The 17,365-nt window shown below is 46.5% G+C and overlaps 1 protein-coding gene across 2 annotated transcripts in view; it reads left to right on the top strand.

Annotated features, from left to right (window-relative positions):
* Nucleotides 1-17,365, top strand: part of LOC147435854 (copper-transporting ATPase PAA2, chloroplastic) — a 91,870-nt gene that overhangs the window by 55,115 nt on the left and 19,390 nt on the right. For both annotated transcript variants that reach the window (XM_086488767.1, XM_086488766.1), the window contains exons 13-16: nt 403-890; nt 985-1,153; nt 1,675-1,806; nt 2,340-2,490. In XM_086488767.1, the coding sequence (XP_086344893.1) occupies nt 403-890; nt 985-1,153; nt 1,675-1,806; nt 2,340-2,490 (940 nt within the window). The remainder of the gene's footprint in view (nt 1-402; nt 891-984; nt 1,154-1,674; nt 1,807-2,339; nt 2,491-17,365) is intronic.

Raw genomic sequence — 17,365 nt, 5'->3', positions numbered from 1 at the left:
AAGATTTATGGTGTAATCTACTTGCTTTCTGGTGAGTCTTTGAAGTCTTGGGAGCAATTGTGGACCGTTAGATTAAGCTTGCTGTAAGCAATTGTCTACCGTTGGATTAAGCTTTTTGAATAGGTCGGAAGGAGCAATTGTGGACCATTAGATTAAGCTTGTTGTAAGCAATTGTCTACCATTGGATTAAGCTTGTTGAATAGGTTCATATGACAAAGTAAATGTTTTCCCTTATGTTTGATGAGGGGGCCACACACACTCTTTCTTCATTTTAATTAGTGTGCAAGAGGGGCCATTAACTTGAGGCCACAGGCGCTCTTCCTTCATCTAATGTAGGCCACTGTGGCTATCCACCTTGTTTTTTGTGGTGCAATCAATGACTAACCATGTTTTGATTCACAGACTGGGACCTTAACAGTAGGTAAACCAATGGTTTCAGCTGTGGCTACTATCGGGTTATACGATGACCTGGCCATATTGAGGCTGGCTGCTGCAGTTGAACGACATACTTGTCATCCTATTGCGACAGCTATAACAACAGCAGCAGAGGCAGTAAATATTGAGCTCCCCGTGACCACTGGCCATCTGACTGAGCCAGGGCATGGTGCCCTCGCAGAGGTAGATGGAAAAATTGTTGCTGTTGGTCTACTCCAGTGGGTGGATGGGTGCTGCCAAAGAAAATCCTCTAATGACATGGCAGTGGGAACATTACCAGCTGACTCAAAAGACTTGGAGGCCCGATTAAATGAAGTTTTGGCTGCAAAACTAGGCCCTGAGTCTATTAGGCAGTCTAAGAGCATAGTTTTTGTGGGCATGGAGGGTGTTGGTGTCATAGGAGCAATTGCTGTGACAGACACTCTTCGAGAGGACGCGAAGCAAACTGTCTCGAGGTCTGTCCTGAATAAGCTTGGAAGGAAATATGATCTGTGCTCTCTCAAACTTTCACAAATGGTGATCTTTAACATTATGTGTTTTCTTTTTCAGATTACAGGAAATGAATATAGAGGCTATAGTGCTTTCTGGTGACAGGGAAGAGGCAGTTGCAAGTATCGCTGGGAGTGTTGGAATACGAAGTTCGCATGCAGGTTTAAAGCCCAAGGATAAGGCTGATTTCATAAAGTCTTTACAAAAGCAAGGATTTTCAGTTGCAATGGTATGCATGGCAGTTTCTGTTAGGAGTATGTGTGTGTATGGCTCAGAGGCTTATATGTTGCTATCATTAGTTGTTTGTTACTTCTAGCAAAGGTTCAGAACTTGAGTTAAGTTAGATTGTGAGCTGCACAAATGAAGTTACTAATTGAATGCTGTGAGACATCGTACTCTATATGGGTTCTTTTGTTTCAAGTTGCTGATTATGTGGCATAGAAGGAATCGATTGGCTTGAAAGAGAAAGTAAGCCTTACCATGCCACTAAACTTGTATGGTTGATAATTAACATTCCCACAATGAGAGGATTTAGTTAATTTGACTTTTTATTATAATCTCCTTCGGTGCCATAAAGGCCTATGAAGTACCAATCTGTTTGCATGCTGAGTGAGCTAAGCAGTCCCAGAGTTCTCCACTCCTGTGCTTCCATTTCTATTGCAATAGTATTCATTTACTTTTTTCTTAACTCAAAGCACAAAGCATGCTTCTGTAAAAGGTGTCAAAGAGGACCTGTGTTCTTGTGTGAAGGTGGGAGATGGCGTGAATGATGCCCCTGCTCTTGCTGCTGCTGATGTTGGTATGGCTCTGAAAATGCAAAAGAGTGAGAATGCTGCATCGGATGCTGCTTCTGCAATCCTTCTTGGAAACTCTTTGTCACAGGTTGGTCTAATGTAGGCAACATGAAAAGATGATTGCTTTGAGGTTGGAACACTGTTTTTGGGTGTGACATTTTATGATACTGTCTAATTATAAATGATCTATATTTTCACTCAGATGTGTGCATTACATAATTGTATACATACTTATATGCATGCTGTATCTTGGTTATCAATGTGTGATTGTTTGCATAGGCTCACATGCATAAAAATTACTTCTGAATAAAAGGACATGTCTATGTTGTTATAAGTTGCTCCATGGCTGAAATGGAGTTGTCTCTTGAAAAATCCTTCTTTTATCAAGGAATCTCTAGTTTCTTGCCTCTTTATTTCCTTTTGTGTCTCTGACACGTATTATAGATAAAGTGCACAGTAAGTCAAATTTAGCAGCGGCTGTGTTAGATGGAAGCTCTTTTAATGGATTGACCTCATCAATTTTTTTTTTCTTTTGCTTGGATTACATATTTTGTGCAAACACTGCCTTTATTGACCTTCTTCAAAGCTAATCAAAATGAAACTGATCATATGCCCTTGTAGGTTGTAGAAGCTGTTGACTTGTCACGAGCGACAATTCAAAAGGTAAAACAGAACCTTGGATGGGCTTTAGCATATAATGCAGTTGCTATACCTCTTGCTGCTGGTGTGCTTCTTCCAAGCTTTGGCTTTACCATGTCTCCATCTGTGGCAGGTGAAGTTCTTGCCTAATTATCTATTTGTTTGTGAAAATAGGTGCCCTTGTTTCGTCTCTCTTGATGAATATTACCTCTGCCTTGGTAAGGAAGAGTGTGAACCTTCTCTAAACCACATATAACTGATATTCCTCTCAGTACGACATTATGAATTCAACTCAATGAAGTTAGGTTCAAAGGAGAGGACGAAACTGACTTGAAACTCTATAGAAGGGCCATAAGCAGTTTGTGTGCTACTCTGCAGAATGTTGCGTCCAGGGAGTATTGTTAGGCAAGCATATCCAGCACCCATCACGTTTTATGAATTATCGTGGCAAACATTGTGATTGGCATGGATTGTTACTTCTGTGGTGCCGGAAGTTTTATTCTAGCCACTAGGAAGTGACATAGATAAAACAGTGCTGCTTAAACCTTACCCAGGGGCCAGCTCAAATAAACTGTCTCAGTACATATAGCGGAAAACGCTTTTCACATATCTAGGTCAGAATGGGATCAGGTGTTCCAGGATGTTGCTTTCTTTGGGACCTTTGGAGGTTGCAGCTGTATAGATAACCATACCGTGATCTCCTGGGGCCTACTTCCCATGTGCTTGAATCATCAGACTGGCTTCACAGCAGGGACCAGGCAGCTGCAATAGCTGAGCAGCGGTACCCACTAGGTGCTGAGGCTGCAGTACGGTGAGCATGAGAGGCACACAGGTGAGTGAGAAGTACATGCATCTGCAAGCAGAGACTTCACATTCTTCTTCATTGGACTCTTTCCAAATGCAACAAGAACCGAACAACTAGGTAACAAAATAACAGCCTTGGACACTCCAAGCGAGAAATCAATAGCAACACACGAACAGAAATTTCAAAATCACTGAACTGTAATAGAGAGAGAGAGAGAGTCGACACAGCGTGGCGTAGTTCCGTGCCTAGAGGTATTGGCCCCAAAGTATGGAGCCCTTTTGGTATTTCTTTATCATTAATCATTGCAAAGTACAACTCCCGAGGGACCTCTGCTTTCAGACTCTACATCCAGATGCTCTACAGAGTGAGGCCCCCAGGGCTCTTATAAACAGTACAAGGGATGCCCAAAGCAGAGCTCCAAACGCAATCACATGAAAAGATTGAAGTCCCAAAAGCATCTAGCCCAAAAGCAGCCAGCATGTTTTGCAGAAATCCGTACAGGTGCCATGTCATCACGTCAGCGCAAATTGCGGGCATCCGTACAACGTGCCACGTCAGCACGATTTGCAGAAATCTGACCTGCCTGCCACGTCAGTAGCTGCACGCCATTTCTTTTAAACTCCTTGCGTCCCTCCTGGGCCCCATCGGACGGACCTCCATAAGTTAGGAGAACTTATAAAAAAAAGTCATTTTATCCATCAACTGGAAATGCCACATCATCACTTTTGAAAGAATTGTAATCACCCTTGATTATGCCTGCAAAATCAAACATAAGCCAGAAACCAGTTCAGTAGACACTGACTCTTAAGTGTTGAGATACCCCCCTCTTGAAAGAATTGTAATCACCCTTGATTATGCCTGCAAAATCAAACATAAGCCAGAAACCAGTTCAGTAGACACTGACTCTTAAGTGTTGACGCACTAGACGACACAAATCCAGCGCTTGGACATAGACGACAGTTTGTGAACATTCAAATCACATTCAAATCAATTCACATAAAGTCCATCGAGATATTGGACCATGATCTATCGGCAACGTGTTTAGCAATCGCATCTAGATCCATCCCAAATCTCATTGATGTCTGGATTGACTAATTCTTATTGCTATCATGTCCATCTCATCTTGAATTTCAAGACCGAAATATTGCAGCCATTTCATCTCTCACACATAAATCAAATTCATGTCGGGAATTCCCAATTTGAAATACTTCTTTCATAAAGTCATCCAACAAAATACTATCAGTCTATTAGTCCCTGAAATCCAAAGGAAAAATCAGTGACTTTATTCCATCTGGGCAACCTGTGACAAAGGAGCGGAGTGACTCCCCTCTTGTGTAGTCCCGTCTGCACCAGATTGAATCGTGCTGATCCACGGGGATATCTCGGAATAGTCGAAGCTAGACCGAAAACCTCAAGGTAAAGTTCCAATATATGAGGAATATTCGCTAGGTCCTCCTCCATCCACTTCGCATCCAATGCCGGATAGTTCTTGACTAAGAAGTGCCGTTCACTTTACTTTTTCTTTCCTTTCCTAGTGAGCCAGTATCTGTTCGAGAGCGAGAATCTCCTTGCTCTCTTCCACTTGAGGTTGCTCCTTAGGCTCCCAGTCGATTGGCACCTCACCTTGAAAGGTTTCAATAAACTCACATGAAAAGCATTGTGAATCTTCTAAGTATCTGGCAACTTCAGTCTGAAGGATACATCATTTATCTTCTCTTGAATGTGGAAAGGTCATAGTACCGCATTCTTAGCTTCGGAAAAAGCCGCTCCTTTCCCTTACGTTTCCTTAGGCGTGCCTTCTCAAACTGTAAGAGCACCCAATCATCTTCCTTTAGCTGCAAGTCGTGTCGATTCTTGTCGACTGCCTTCTTATGCCGTGCTTGAGACTTCTCAAGAGCCTCGTGCACCTTGGAAAAAGCAGTATCGAGATCTAGATCATACTGATCCGCTTCAAAAATCTTATCCTCGGTTTGGAGAATTCTTTGATCTACCAGATGATTCACTTTTTCCTTTCTTTCCTTGTGCCCTAAGACTTGTGGGTAGCTTCGCTGGCTTTCCCTGTCCATTGGCATGTCAGTCTCAATCATCGAAACCCTGAGGCACACTATCATTTGAACCCCTTTCTCCGGAATCCTTTGATGAACTTGCATTTGGTTCCCTTAGTTCGTCGGAACCTTCGGATGTGCTACCAATTGATTCTCCAGAATCTTGTGATGAGCTGTCATCAGATTCCCCCGATTCATTCTTTTCACTGGCAGACTCTTGCCCTGTTGAGGTGGATACTATCTTGTTCGTAGGGTAAGTCAATGAGCCGGCATGTATTTCAAATTGTTGCTTAGCATGTCCCACAAGTCTTTGAATGGAGTTAGACTTTTGGTTTAGACAACAGTCTCAATTCTCTTTTGGCAAACCACAACAAAACCGCTCAATCTAGTCTCTCTGGCAAATAAGTATCCGAAACCCTCTCGTAGTAGTCATCCAATGTATCTTTCTTAGTCATTCTCAATTACGGTATTACCTCAAATGACGCCTCCCCCGTTGAAGAATGAACTATGTGGTAGGGAAACTCCACCAAGGGCAAATACTTTTCCCATTGAGTCTTCTGATCCGAAATATAAGACTTCAACAAATCCAAAACCATTGAATTGGAGAAAATAAGAAATCACATTGTCAACTATCAATTCGATCGGATAGCGTGCTCGCTTTTGCCCCCCCCTCCCCCCCGGCCCTCACGTAACCCCTCCGCTCTTCCTCCTACGCGCAGCCCACCTGCCTGCCCCCTACGCGCTCTGTCCTGCCCGCTGCCCGCTACCCGTCGCCTTCCCGCTGAAGAATGAACTGGGTTGTAGGGAAACTCCACCAAGGGCAAATACTTTTCCCATTGAGTCTTCTGATCCGAAATATAAGACTTCAACAAATCCAAAACCATTGAATTGGAGAAAGTAAGAAATCACCTTGTCAACTATCAATTCGACAGGATAGCATGCTCGTTGCTGCTGCCCGCCATCGCCGTCGCCCCCCCCCCCCCCCCCCCCCCCCCCTCCCCCCCCCCCTCGTGTAACCCCTTCGCTCTTCCTCGTGCGTGTAGCCCCCCTGCACGCTCTGCCCTGCCCGTCGCCTGCCCGCTGCCCGTCGCTTGCCCCTCCCGCTGCCCATCGCCCTGCCCGTTGCTCGTCACCAGCCCCACCCGTTGCCCTATCCGCTGCTCGCCCATCCCTCGGCGTTGCCCTGCCCGCCTGCTTGCACATTGCCATTAGCCCACTGCTCCGCTCGCCTGCACTTTACCATTCCAGCGGGAGCTTCCCCCCTCGTCGATGCTTTTCTGCCTTTTCTCCACAACAGCAGACACAGATGGAGGCTCAAGCTCCGCCACAGAGGAACTCCAATGAAGTCCCCTCGCCCGACCTCGCTGAGCCCACCATTCGACTTGCTCTTTCACCGACAGAGCAAGCGAGCCTAGCCGCAGAGGTGGAACGCGTGCAGGTGACCTCCGTCGTCTGCAAGATTCTCGGCACCAGACCTAGCAGAGGAGAGCTGCGCGATCTTCTCCAAGCCCGCCTTCTCGCAGAGGTGGGCAAGATATTGGACGTTCAGTTCCTCGGACGCGACTACTATCAGATAGAGTTTGAGACCTCCGAGATGGCGTCCAAGGTCATCGCAATGAGCCCCTTGACCATCTGAGTAGTTCGAGCCCACTTTCGATAGTGGAGACATGGTTTTGACCCAGCTTCAGATGTTCTGGTAGAGGAGGCAGACCTTCCCATCTCCGTTTCCTTTCCTGGTTTGAGGAGGGAGTACTTACCACCTTTGTCCAGGATAGGCTCAAAGATTGGGACTGTCCTGGAGACACCTTGCAAGACAGCCTCAATAGCTACCAAGGCGGTCGGCATTCCCTCAGTACGTGTTTTGGTTAGGGACACCCGCACTCTCCCCAAGGTCATCCTACTTCCTTGGGTGAGTGGGGGTTGGTTTAGACAGAGCGTGGAGTATTCGGGCCTCCCGAATTAGTGTTTCACTTGTCTGCAGATGGGCCATCTTGCGAAGGCCTGTCCACGGAGGAGACCCCGACCCACACCACAGGCCCAGCCCCAGTCCTCAAGGGCTGGCCAGTAGCAGCAAGCAGAGTCACAGAGTACGCAGGTAGAGCCACCCTCCGAGCCTGGGGCTCAAGCAGAGGAGGGCTGGCAGCAGGTTCGTGGTCAACGTAGGCAGGGACCACCACGCTAGCTTGGCACTCAGAGTGGTCCTCAGGCTCCTGCCCAACAACAATAGGTTCCCACGGGAAACCGATTCGACCCTCTTCAGGAGGACGAGGTCCCTGCTAAAGCCTCCACCTCAGCCTCACCCTCGACAGCCCCTTCCCCCCCCCCCCTTCCGTCTCCCTCTGCCTCTCCATCTCGCCCTCCTACCTTTGTCGATCCCCGTCGCCTCCCCGCTACCCCTTCTCCCCGTGCTCCCTCACCCCCTCCCGCTCCAGTCTTGCAGCCATCCCAGGGGGTAGGGCCTTTCTCGGCTGCTAGGAGATCTCTTGGCAACACCTTTCCCATGAGTCGCTTAGCGAGAGAGGGACAGCCTTTCTTGTGACCCTCTCTTTTGGTGCAGACGTGTCTCTTTGCAACAGTTCCTCGTGGTCTGACGAGCTTCAACATTCGTCGCCGTTGGGATTTCTTTGCCTACGACTTTACATGGTTTCTCGACGACCCCTCACCAGACCTTGAGGCAGCCTGCTTCAGAGTTCACGTACTGTTCCTTGCAGCTAGGGGGATAGAGGCCTTGGACTCGGCGGTTGGCTTCTCTTTTTCCCTATGCGGCAGGGACCAGGCTGAGTCTACTATAGACTCAGTGTTGGAGTGGTTGCAGACACAGGCCCTAGAGTTCTCTCATCACATGGGAGACCTAGGGGTTACAAACTTGCTTCAGACTCTTTGGCCATTGGCCAAGTTTTTTGTGACACCTCCAGACGTAGCAGGATGTAGACACATTGTGGTTCACTTTTTTGCTGACACGTAGAGCGTGCCATGCTATGTACATATACATGAGGACTCCTGGACAGAGGAGGTTGCTTTACGCACGGCTCGGTCTACTTGGGCTTGGGCTAGACACTCTTTGCAGTCACGCCTATGTCGAAAACGCTCGGATGTGGATTACTCCCCATCCAAGCCAACCTCAAAGATAGCACGGTTAGCTGCTACGGCAGCATCAGTTCTCTCTCGCTCCCCAGAAGGATCGTCTCATGGAACGTACAGGGATTAGGTGGACCCCAGTTTCAGCATCAGAGGGGCCGACTGCGTCAGGAGCTTCAGCGATGCCTTGTGGGAGGAGAGATTGACCTTCTTATGCTATAGGAGCATCATCTGTGTGAGAGCCGCATTAGACGTTGTGGTCAGCTTTTGCGTGGACGATATGAGACTTTTTGGTCAGCTGCATTTGGACTTGGAGGCATCCAGGGCGGGGTATGTATGACTATTGCGGATTCTTTGCAGCAGGCCATTGTGGGCAGAGGGATGATTGTGCCAGGCAGAGCTCAGTGGATCACTATGCAAGTTCAGGGTTGTCTCGTGGGCTTCCTAAACATCTATGCGCCCAATGTGGCGAGTGCACGTGCAGAGTTTTGGTCTCAGATTGTTGAGTCTCTGCTGTAGGCAGAGCAATGGTGCATAGGGGTGACTTCAACATGTTGGAGGAACCCTTGATGAGCGCGCGGCGGTGTGTGCAAGTGAAAGAGCACGCGAGGAAGTGCAGTGTGTGTGCAGGGAGGGGAGGCGAAAGCCAGCAGGAGAGGAAGGCTAGCAGAAGAGAGAGGGCTTACGTTTTTGGGGAAAACTCAATAAGTGAGTTTTGGGTTTTCCCACTTTTATTATAAGTGACCTTTAAAAAATGTGTCCAGGTTCAATATGAACCTGGACAAAGTATAAAAATGTACAAAAAGGGGTTATTTAGGCCTTTAACCCAACAACCTCCCACTTAAAGACATAAATGGCGCCTTTAAGCTACGTGACTCCCACCATCTTTATGCATAGATGATGTTGTGCTTTGGGTAAGCACTTAGTGAGAGCATCGGCTGGATTTTGTGATGTATGGACCTTAACCAATGTAATAAGGCCATCCTCAAGCACTTCTTGTATGAAGTGATACCGCACATCAATATGCTTTGTGCGTGCATGAAACATGGCGTTCTTTGCCAGACATATAGCACTCTGGCTATCACAACCAAGCATAGGTGCCTTGGTAGGCAAGCCAAACTCACTGCATAGGCGTGCTAACCAAATAGCTTCTTTGGAAGCCTCAGTGGTTGAAATATATTCAGTCTCTGTAGTAGACAATGCAACAATCTTTTGCAATCTAGAACACCATGAAACAACACCTCCCGCAAGAGTAAATACATAGCCACTTGTGGATTTCCGTGTATCCACATCACTAGCCATGTCAGAGTCACAAAATCCCTTCAACTCCATTGGTCCTTTACCATAGCAGAGGCATTTGTTTTTAGTCCCTTTCAAGTACCTCATAATGGACTTCACTGCATCCCAATGCAACCTGCCTGGATTAGCCATAAATTGGCTCACAACTCCCACTGCATGGGCTATGTCAGGCCTAGTAGCAACCATAGCATACATAAGTGAACCGCAAGCTGAAGCATAAGGCACACTTTGCATGTCATTGGCTTCTTCCTTTGACTTGGGACAATCATCCTTGGAGATTTTAACATATGGCTGTAATGGCACACCAAGAGGCTTTGCTTCAGCCATGTTAAATCTGTCCAGCACCTTTTCAATGTACTTTTCTTGCGACAAATACAATAGACGCTTGTCTCTTTGCCGTGTAACACACACTCCAAGTATATGTTTAGCTGCCCCAAGGTCTTTCATTGAAAACGCAGATTTCAGCTGCCCTTTAAGAGCATCAATAGTGCTTCTTTTCTTTGCAGCTATTAACATATCGTCGACATAGAGCACAAGAATGATAGGGCTGCCATCATCACGTTTGGTATACGAACAATGGTTTGCATGGCTTCTTTTGTAACCATGTTTAAGCATGAAGCGATCAAACTTCTTGTACCATTGTCTACATGATTGTTTCAGCCCATACAAGCTTCTATTGAGCATACATACCAAATGTTCCTTGCCAGGGATGACAAAACCCTCGGGTTGCTTCATGTAAAGCTCTTCTTCCACATCACCATGCAAGAAAGCTGTATGTACATCCATTTGGTCCATTTCCAAATCAGGAGCAGCCACTATGGCAAACAATACACGCAACGTGGTCATCTTTACAACCGAAGAGAACACTTCCTGAAAGTCTATGCCCTTGGTTTGAACATATCCCTTTGCAACAAGCCTTGCCTTATACTTGGGTTTTGCATCAACAGTCTTGATTTTATACGCCCATTTGTTAGGAATAGCCTTCCTTCCTTTGGGCAATTCAACCAAATCCCAAGTATGATTAGCATGCAAAGCTTTAATCTCTTCCTGCATAGCAAACTCCCACTTGTCGCTGTGCTCACATGTCTTTGCCTCTTTATACGTAAGAGGTTCTCTCTCATCTGTCAACATAATGTAATGCAAAGAGGGGTCATATCGACTCACAGGCCGTCTTTGACGAGTAGACCGCCTCACCCAATGATCCACATTATCCGGCAATGGGTTGACATCATAGTTACCGGGGAACGCCCCCTAGCCCCCGTTCCGGCGGGCAGTTCCCTTCCCGAACGTTCCGGAACGTCCTGGAATGTCTGACGTTCCGGGTGGCCAATGCAAACCGTTCCGGAACGTTCCGAAACGCCCCCGGACCGTTCCGGAATGCCCCTGGAACGGCCAACGGCTACAAACAAATTTGGCAAAAATTGAAAAAATTGAAGTAAATGTTTGGGCTTCTTTTGAAAGTGTGCAAGGCCTCAAGGACTCATAAAATGCACCCCCCTCCCCCTTTCTCTTCACAAGCTAATCCTCAAGGCTCAAGCTCTCTCCCTCTCACTCTCAAGATCTCTCCCTCTCAAGACTCACTCTCTCAAGGCTCAAGGCTTCAAGCCTTCAAGCTCTCTTCCTCTCCCTCCCACTCTCTCAAATCTCTCCCTCTCCATCTCACTCACTCTCTCTCTCTCTCTCTCTCTCTCTCGCACATCATCTAGTCATAGCAAGGTTGAATGGTCTTCAAAATGAGTTTTTTGTGAGTATTAGAGTCAAAGCACTCTAGTACTCCTTGTATTTAAACACAAGGAGCTAAAAATTGCACTATTTGGGTGTTTTTTATACCTCCCGTTCCGCGACGTTCCCGTTCCGGACCCCTAGCCGTTCCCCCGTTCCGCGGGGATCCCGTTGCCGTTCCCGTTCCGCGTTCCGGGTAACTATGGTTGACATCAGGTGGCACGACAAAATCATCAACAATGGGCTGTTGTACATCATTTCCAGCACCATTTTCAGCATTGTTTCTTGGCTGCAAATGCCCTTCAGGAGCCTCAATTTGCTGTCCAACATCATCTGGCTCAAACACCACTGGATCATCTACATTTTCAGCCATTTGTGGTGCATCGTGAGGGTCAAAAATAGGCCTAACAGGTGGCTGGTCATGCTGAATTTTCACCCTTTTATGGTCATGCTTTGAGGCACAATTGTTTTGAAGCAGCCTTGCCTCATTAAAAACAACATCCCAGCTGCGTACAACCCTTTTGAGTTGAGGTAACCAAATCTTGTAACCCATTTCGCCTTCTTCACCATATCCCATGAAGATGCCTTTAATGGACTTCGCATCTAATTTACTCCTCAACTCAGGTCTAACATGCACAAAAGCTTCGCAACCAAAAATGCGTAAGTGATCATATGAAGCAGGCTTGCCAGACCAAACCTCTTCAGGGATGTCACCTTTCAAAGACATGTGAGGGGATCGATTGCATATATGCACTGCAATTTTCAAAGCTTCTCCCCAAAATCCATGAGAGAGATTAGCTGTGGACAGCATGCATCTCACCCTCTCACAAAGTGTCCTATTGAATCTTTCAGCCACACCATTAGAAGAGGGGCTGTATGGTACAGTAAGCTCCCTCTTAATGCCCAAATTTTCACAAAACTTGTTAAATTCAGCACTTGTGTGCTCCCCCCCATTTGTCTGTACGCAAGCATTTTAGCTTTCTACCTGTTTTTGTGGTCACAAATGCATGAAATCTCTTAAACGCAGCAAAGGATGAATCCTTAGACTTAAGAAAATAAACCCAAATTTTCCTAGAATGATCATCAACAAAGGAGACAAAATAACATGCACCACCCATAGACTTAGTAGGCATGCTACATACATCAGAATGTACAAGATCAAGCACACAAGATATACGAGAGACACCAGAGTAATAAGAACGCTTTACTTGCTTGCCATATTGACATTCATTACAAAAATCAAGCTTTGTGCCTTCAGCATCAAGCTTGTTCAAAGTACAAAGCTTAGAAAGGCCCTTTTGGCTCATATGGCCAAGCCTCTTGTGCCACAACTCCATGTGAGAGTTAATTTCAGCCAATGCAATAAACTTGCCCAACACGGCCTTTCCATGCATGCAGTAAAGTGTCCCTTTCTTTGTGCCCTTTACAATCAGCCTTGAGCCTTTAGTCATTTTCCATGACCCTCTCTCAAACAAGATGCTGCAACCATGCATATCCATCTGACCAACAGAAAGCAGACTCTTCTTGATTCCCGGCACATATCGAACATCATGCAAGACAAGCTCATTTGTGCCATCTATGGAGAGATGCACAGTGCCAATACCCTCAATGGAACATGCATGATTGTTTCCAAGGTATACATGGCCACGCTTGCCCGCATCAAAAGTAGAGAAACACTCCTTGATAGGAGTCACATGAAATGAAGCACCGGAATCAACAATCCAAGTCTGGGACAATGCATCATTGACAGTCAACAAAGCATCAATAAGATCACTCTTGGTGATTTGCATGTCCCGTGAATGAACATTTAGAGAGGCATCAAAGTCATAAGCATCATCATCTGACAAAGTGGCACACAAGATGTCCTCTACATTTGACAGCTCCTCAATCACGATACTAGAGGCCACATTGGCCTTCTCTTTGTCCTTTGAGCTATCCTGTGCATCTGCCTTGACTTCCTTCTTCTCTTTCTTTTTGTCTCCACCATTCTTTTTCCTTTCTAACTCAGCTTTATTGTACCTGCAATTGGGTTTCTTGTGACCTTTCCTGCCACATTGATAGCAAGTTACATCACCCTTGCCTTTGCTTGCATTTCTTCTTTCTTTACTCTTACTCTTACTCCTTTGTGCATAAGCATTCTTCTTTTCTGTCCTGCCTCTAACCATGTTGGCAGAGCTTCCTCCCTCTCGACTTGCTTTCCTCCTGATTTCTTCATTCAAGATAGAACCCCTGACACCATCAAAGGTCAAATTGGGGTTATTGGACAACGAAACCACCAAAGTTTCCCATGACTCAAGTAAGGTCATAAGCAAGAAGATAGCTTTCAGCTTATCATCAAAAGGGGGCAAGCCAGAATCGTGTAACTGCGAATAATGACAAGTGCTCTGCCGCGCTCTTGGACCCATCTAGTTGCATGCCAACAAGTTTTCGCATCAAGTGCACCTGGTTGACAGGCGTTGTATTTTCATACATTCCCTTCAACTTCTCCCACACATCAAAAGCAGTCGTGAGACCTTTCACATCAATGACGGTCTCATCGGTCATGGCCATTTTAATGTATGTAACGGCCTTCCTGTTCATGCTAACCCATGCTTCATCCGTCATATTCTGTGGCTTCACCTGTTCAAGTGCCCCTTCGCAATCCTTAAGAAATAGGATTCCTTGAATCCTGTCTTTTCAAAGATCAAAACCTGTACCATCGAACCTCCTATCTCGAAGAGGTTCTTCACATCCGAAGAAGATGAGGCCATAGTTGCACGAAATAAGAGGGATAATACGCTGAATTTTTGGGCAAAATGCGCAAAATCAGAGTATAGCCTCACAGAGATGTGCACTACAACTCCAAATGGTCACAAGAGCAATTTGGGGTAAAATAGGTCGATTTGGGCACAAAATTCAATTTCCGAAATTTATGCGCAGGAAATTTCAGCGAGCAAATTTGTGCTCGAAAACAACAAATTTAGTTGTTTTTAGCCTCAGAAGACATACTTAGGCTAATACACAGCCTTTAGAAGCATGTAAGCGCAGAAGCCCCAATTTGTAGCATCAAAATTGCATGAAATTGAGCCACAAATGGTCATACATAGACAAAATTTGTCAAACGTGCGTAGATTGCATCAATTTGCACTTTCTCCAATGTAATCGCACCATAAAAACACTTGCAAAAACCTGCGTAAATCTGAAATTTGCTTAAAACACCTGTTTTAGGGCTTGTTTTTCGGCAATTTCAGGGTTTTCGGGTAGCGGGGACTTAGCAAAAGTATTCCCATACCTTAATACATCATTTGCAAAACTTGTATTTTCGCTGTCATAACCTGTAATTTCCTGTTTTTGACCTAATTTCAGCCTGTTTTAGGTCAATTTGGGTTGCCGGGAGCTCTATAATGTCCGGGGACGAGTCCTTTGGCGACGAAATTGCAAAATCTCGCGAGAAAGTTGACCTTCTTGGCTGAAATTCAGCGTTTGCAGGTTTGTGGGCAAACCCTAATCGGGCTCTGATACGAGTTGATGAGCGCGCGGCGGTATGTGTAAGTGAAAGAGCACTCGAGGAAGTGCAGTGTGTGTGCAGAGAGGGGAGGCGAAGGCCAACAGGAGAGGAAGCGCTAGCAGAAGAGAGAGGGCTCACGTTTTTGGGGAGAACTCAATAAGTGAGTTTTGGGTTTTCCCACTTTTATCATAAGTGACCTTTAAAAAATGTGTCCAGGTTCATATTGTATAAAAATGTACAAAAAGGGGTTATTTAGGTCTTTAACCCAACAACCCTCTGGTAGGATTGGTGGTAACTATACTACTGTGCATGGAGTTGAGCTGGCAGCTTGGGAGAGGTTATACATGACTGTGCAGGTTTCAGATGTGTGGCAGCATTCCAGCTTTGTGAGGCCCCCAGACGGCTTGGCCTTCTCTCGTTCGGACCGTAGAGTGGAAGGCGTGAGTCTATCTCGGATAGATCGCTTCTACACTAGTGACCACTTCTGTGACTTGGGTGGGACAGTCGGCATTCTGGCGGGACTTCCTTTTCGGACCATGCTCCAGTGATCCTTACAGTGACTGATAGGCAGAGGAGGGTGAGCACGATGCTTCACATCCCAGAGAGGGTCTTGCTGGACTCAGCGCTTCGAGAGCGAGTGGAGGCTCTTTGGACAGAGAGCTTAGACATGCAGATTCTCTTGCTGACAGAGTGGCCTCAGGACTTGCTCAGCTTAGTCGACTCTTTCTTCAGGAGTCTTCAGCTCGCCTGGCTGCAGTGAGAGAGGAGGAGCAGCGTCTCCGACGGGGCGTTGCTTCCTTGTAGAGGATGCAGAAGCAGCATCCAGACAGTCCTTGGTTAGAGGAGACAGTCCTTGGTTAGAGGAGCAGTTACAGCATGCTCGCCAGGAGCTCGTCAGCACAGAGGAGAGGCGCCATGAGTTTGCTTTCCATCGACAGGCATGTGAGTGGACCCAGGTGGGTGACAGGCGCTTTCTTTGAGGCAGTGGGACCTCGTCATACGCATGCCAAGGTCAGTCAGTTGAGGAGGCCCGACGGGTTAGTTGCTTCAGAGCCAGAGGACATGTGTGCAATTGCTATTGACTTCTACCGGGATTTATTGTTTGGAGAGCCTCAATCAGAGCGTCAGGATGCATGCAGAGAGCAGATGTGGGCACAGATGCCTTGTCTTGTGACTGAGGAGATGCGCCAGAGGCTTGAGTTGCCTCTTCGGCTTGAGGAGCTACACACGGCTCTTAGAGCACTCCCCCGTGGTAGCTGTCCAGGTGAGGATGGCTCAGATCTCTGCTGTCACAAGGACGTGGCAGCTGTTAACTATGTCACGAGGACGTGGCAACTGCTAACCTTAGTTGTTGGTTTCTTTCCAATGATTTTTGTTTTATTTTCGAGACCCTCTTTTTGAAGTAGCAAACGGTCAGACTTTGTATGGCCAATGTGAACGGTAGTTTCCCCCGCAAATGGGAAGTGGTTGGCACTGGATTTCGTATAGTAAGAGGATGTCTAGGCTCAGAGCAAGATCATGTAGGTCCCCCTCGTCGCACTTAGCAAGTTGGTGGATACTAGGAAGTGAACTCAGTAAAGACATAAAGTCAAGGTGGGACTACCAACAGAAAGTATCCGACAGTTGGGTCACATTGCACTATTGGATGCGGTCCCAATCAGGATAGATGGTCAGATGACCAGTGGGAGCCTAACAGAATCATTTCCTAAAATTTAGGGAATTGCTATTTTGGGCTGTGAAATGTGTTCGCGTCATTACCTCTGGTATGACTAGGGGAACACTTTACAACTCTGTCGCGAAGTCAACTGGGCAACCAACTGGGAGATTTTTAGGCAACCTTGAAACAAGCAAAAGCTTGTAAATGCGCCAAGTGGCAGAATTTCATGCACTTGCTTCATACAGGAAAAGTGGCGCTGAATTTTAAGAGAAGGGAGGCCTCATTTTGCATTCTGTCTCACAGGTTAAGAGCTATGGAGTGCTTTCTTTCCCTCTCATGTACAGTGTGGTGCTAGGAGTGATGCCCTGCACGCTACACATTGCTCTCTCTCCCCCCTACGTGCAGATATGTGATGCCCCACAAGAGGGCTCCTTATTTGACTGATGTACAGCTGTGTTGGTTCATGCTTTTGTGCTGAGGCAAGAGCCTCCTTGAGCAGGAACAGGGGTAGCTAACTGCGACTCCAAAGCAGGCACTACTGAGGGTCATACCTCACTGTACAGGTGCGAAATCAGCGCTGTGTATGCGCTGTAAATTGACTGTTTTTCGGCCATACGGACGCCAGAACCCTTGGGAATCGTGTCCCACTAGCAGAGGACAGCTAGGGGACTGTTTGGGGCTGAAAACAGGGTAAAAACCAATAAATACAGCGTGCTGAATTTACTGTTTTTGGGCAGGAATCAGAGGGTATACGCCAGTGGAAGTGAGTTCTAGCAAGGGAATTGGTTTCACGCAAGTTTTGGGGCTGTTATGTTGCTGAAATTTGGCCAAATCAGGTAGTATCTAGCGGGACTCTACTTTGTAATTTACCCTCTCAAAGAATAAAGAAATATCGAAAGGGGCGCCAAGTTTTGG

This window comes from Adiantum capillus-veneris, chromosome 18 (assembly GCF_014529385.1).
Source record: "Adiantum capillus-veneris isolate H3 chromosome 18, ASM1452938v2, whole genome shotgun sequence".
Lineage (NCBI taxonomy): Eukaryota > Viridiplantae > Streptophyta > Polypodiopsida > Polypodiales > Pteridaceae > Adiantum > Adiantum capillus-veneris.
Note: the sequence above shows the minus strand (reverse complement) of the source record. Positions and strands in the feature narration are given on the sequence as shown.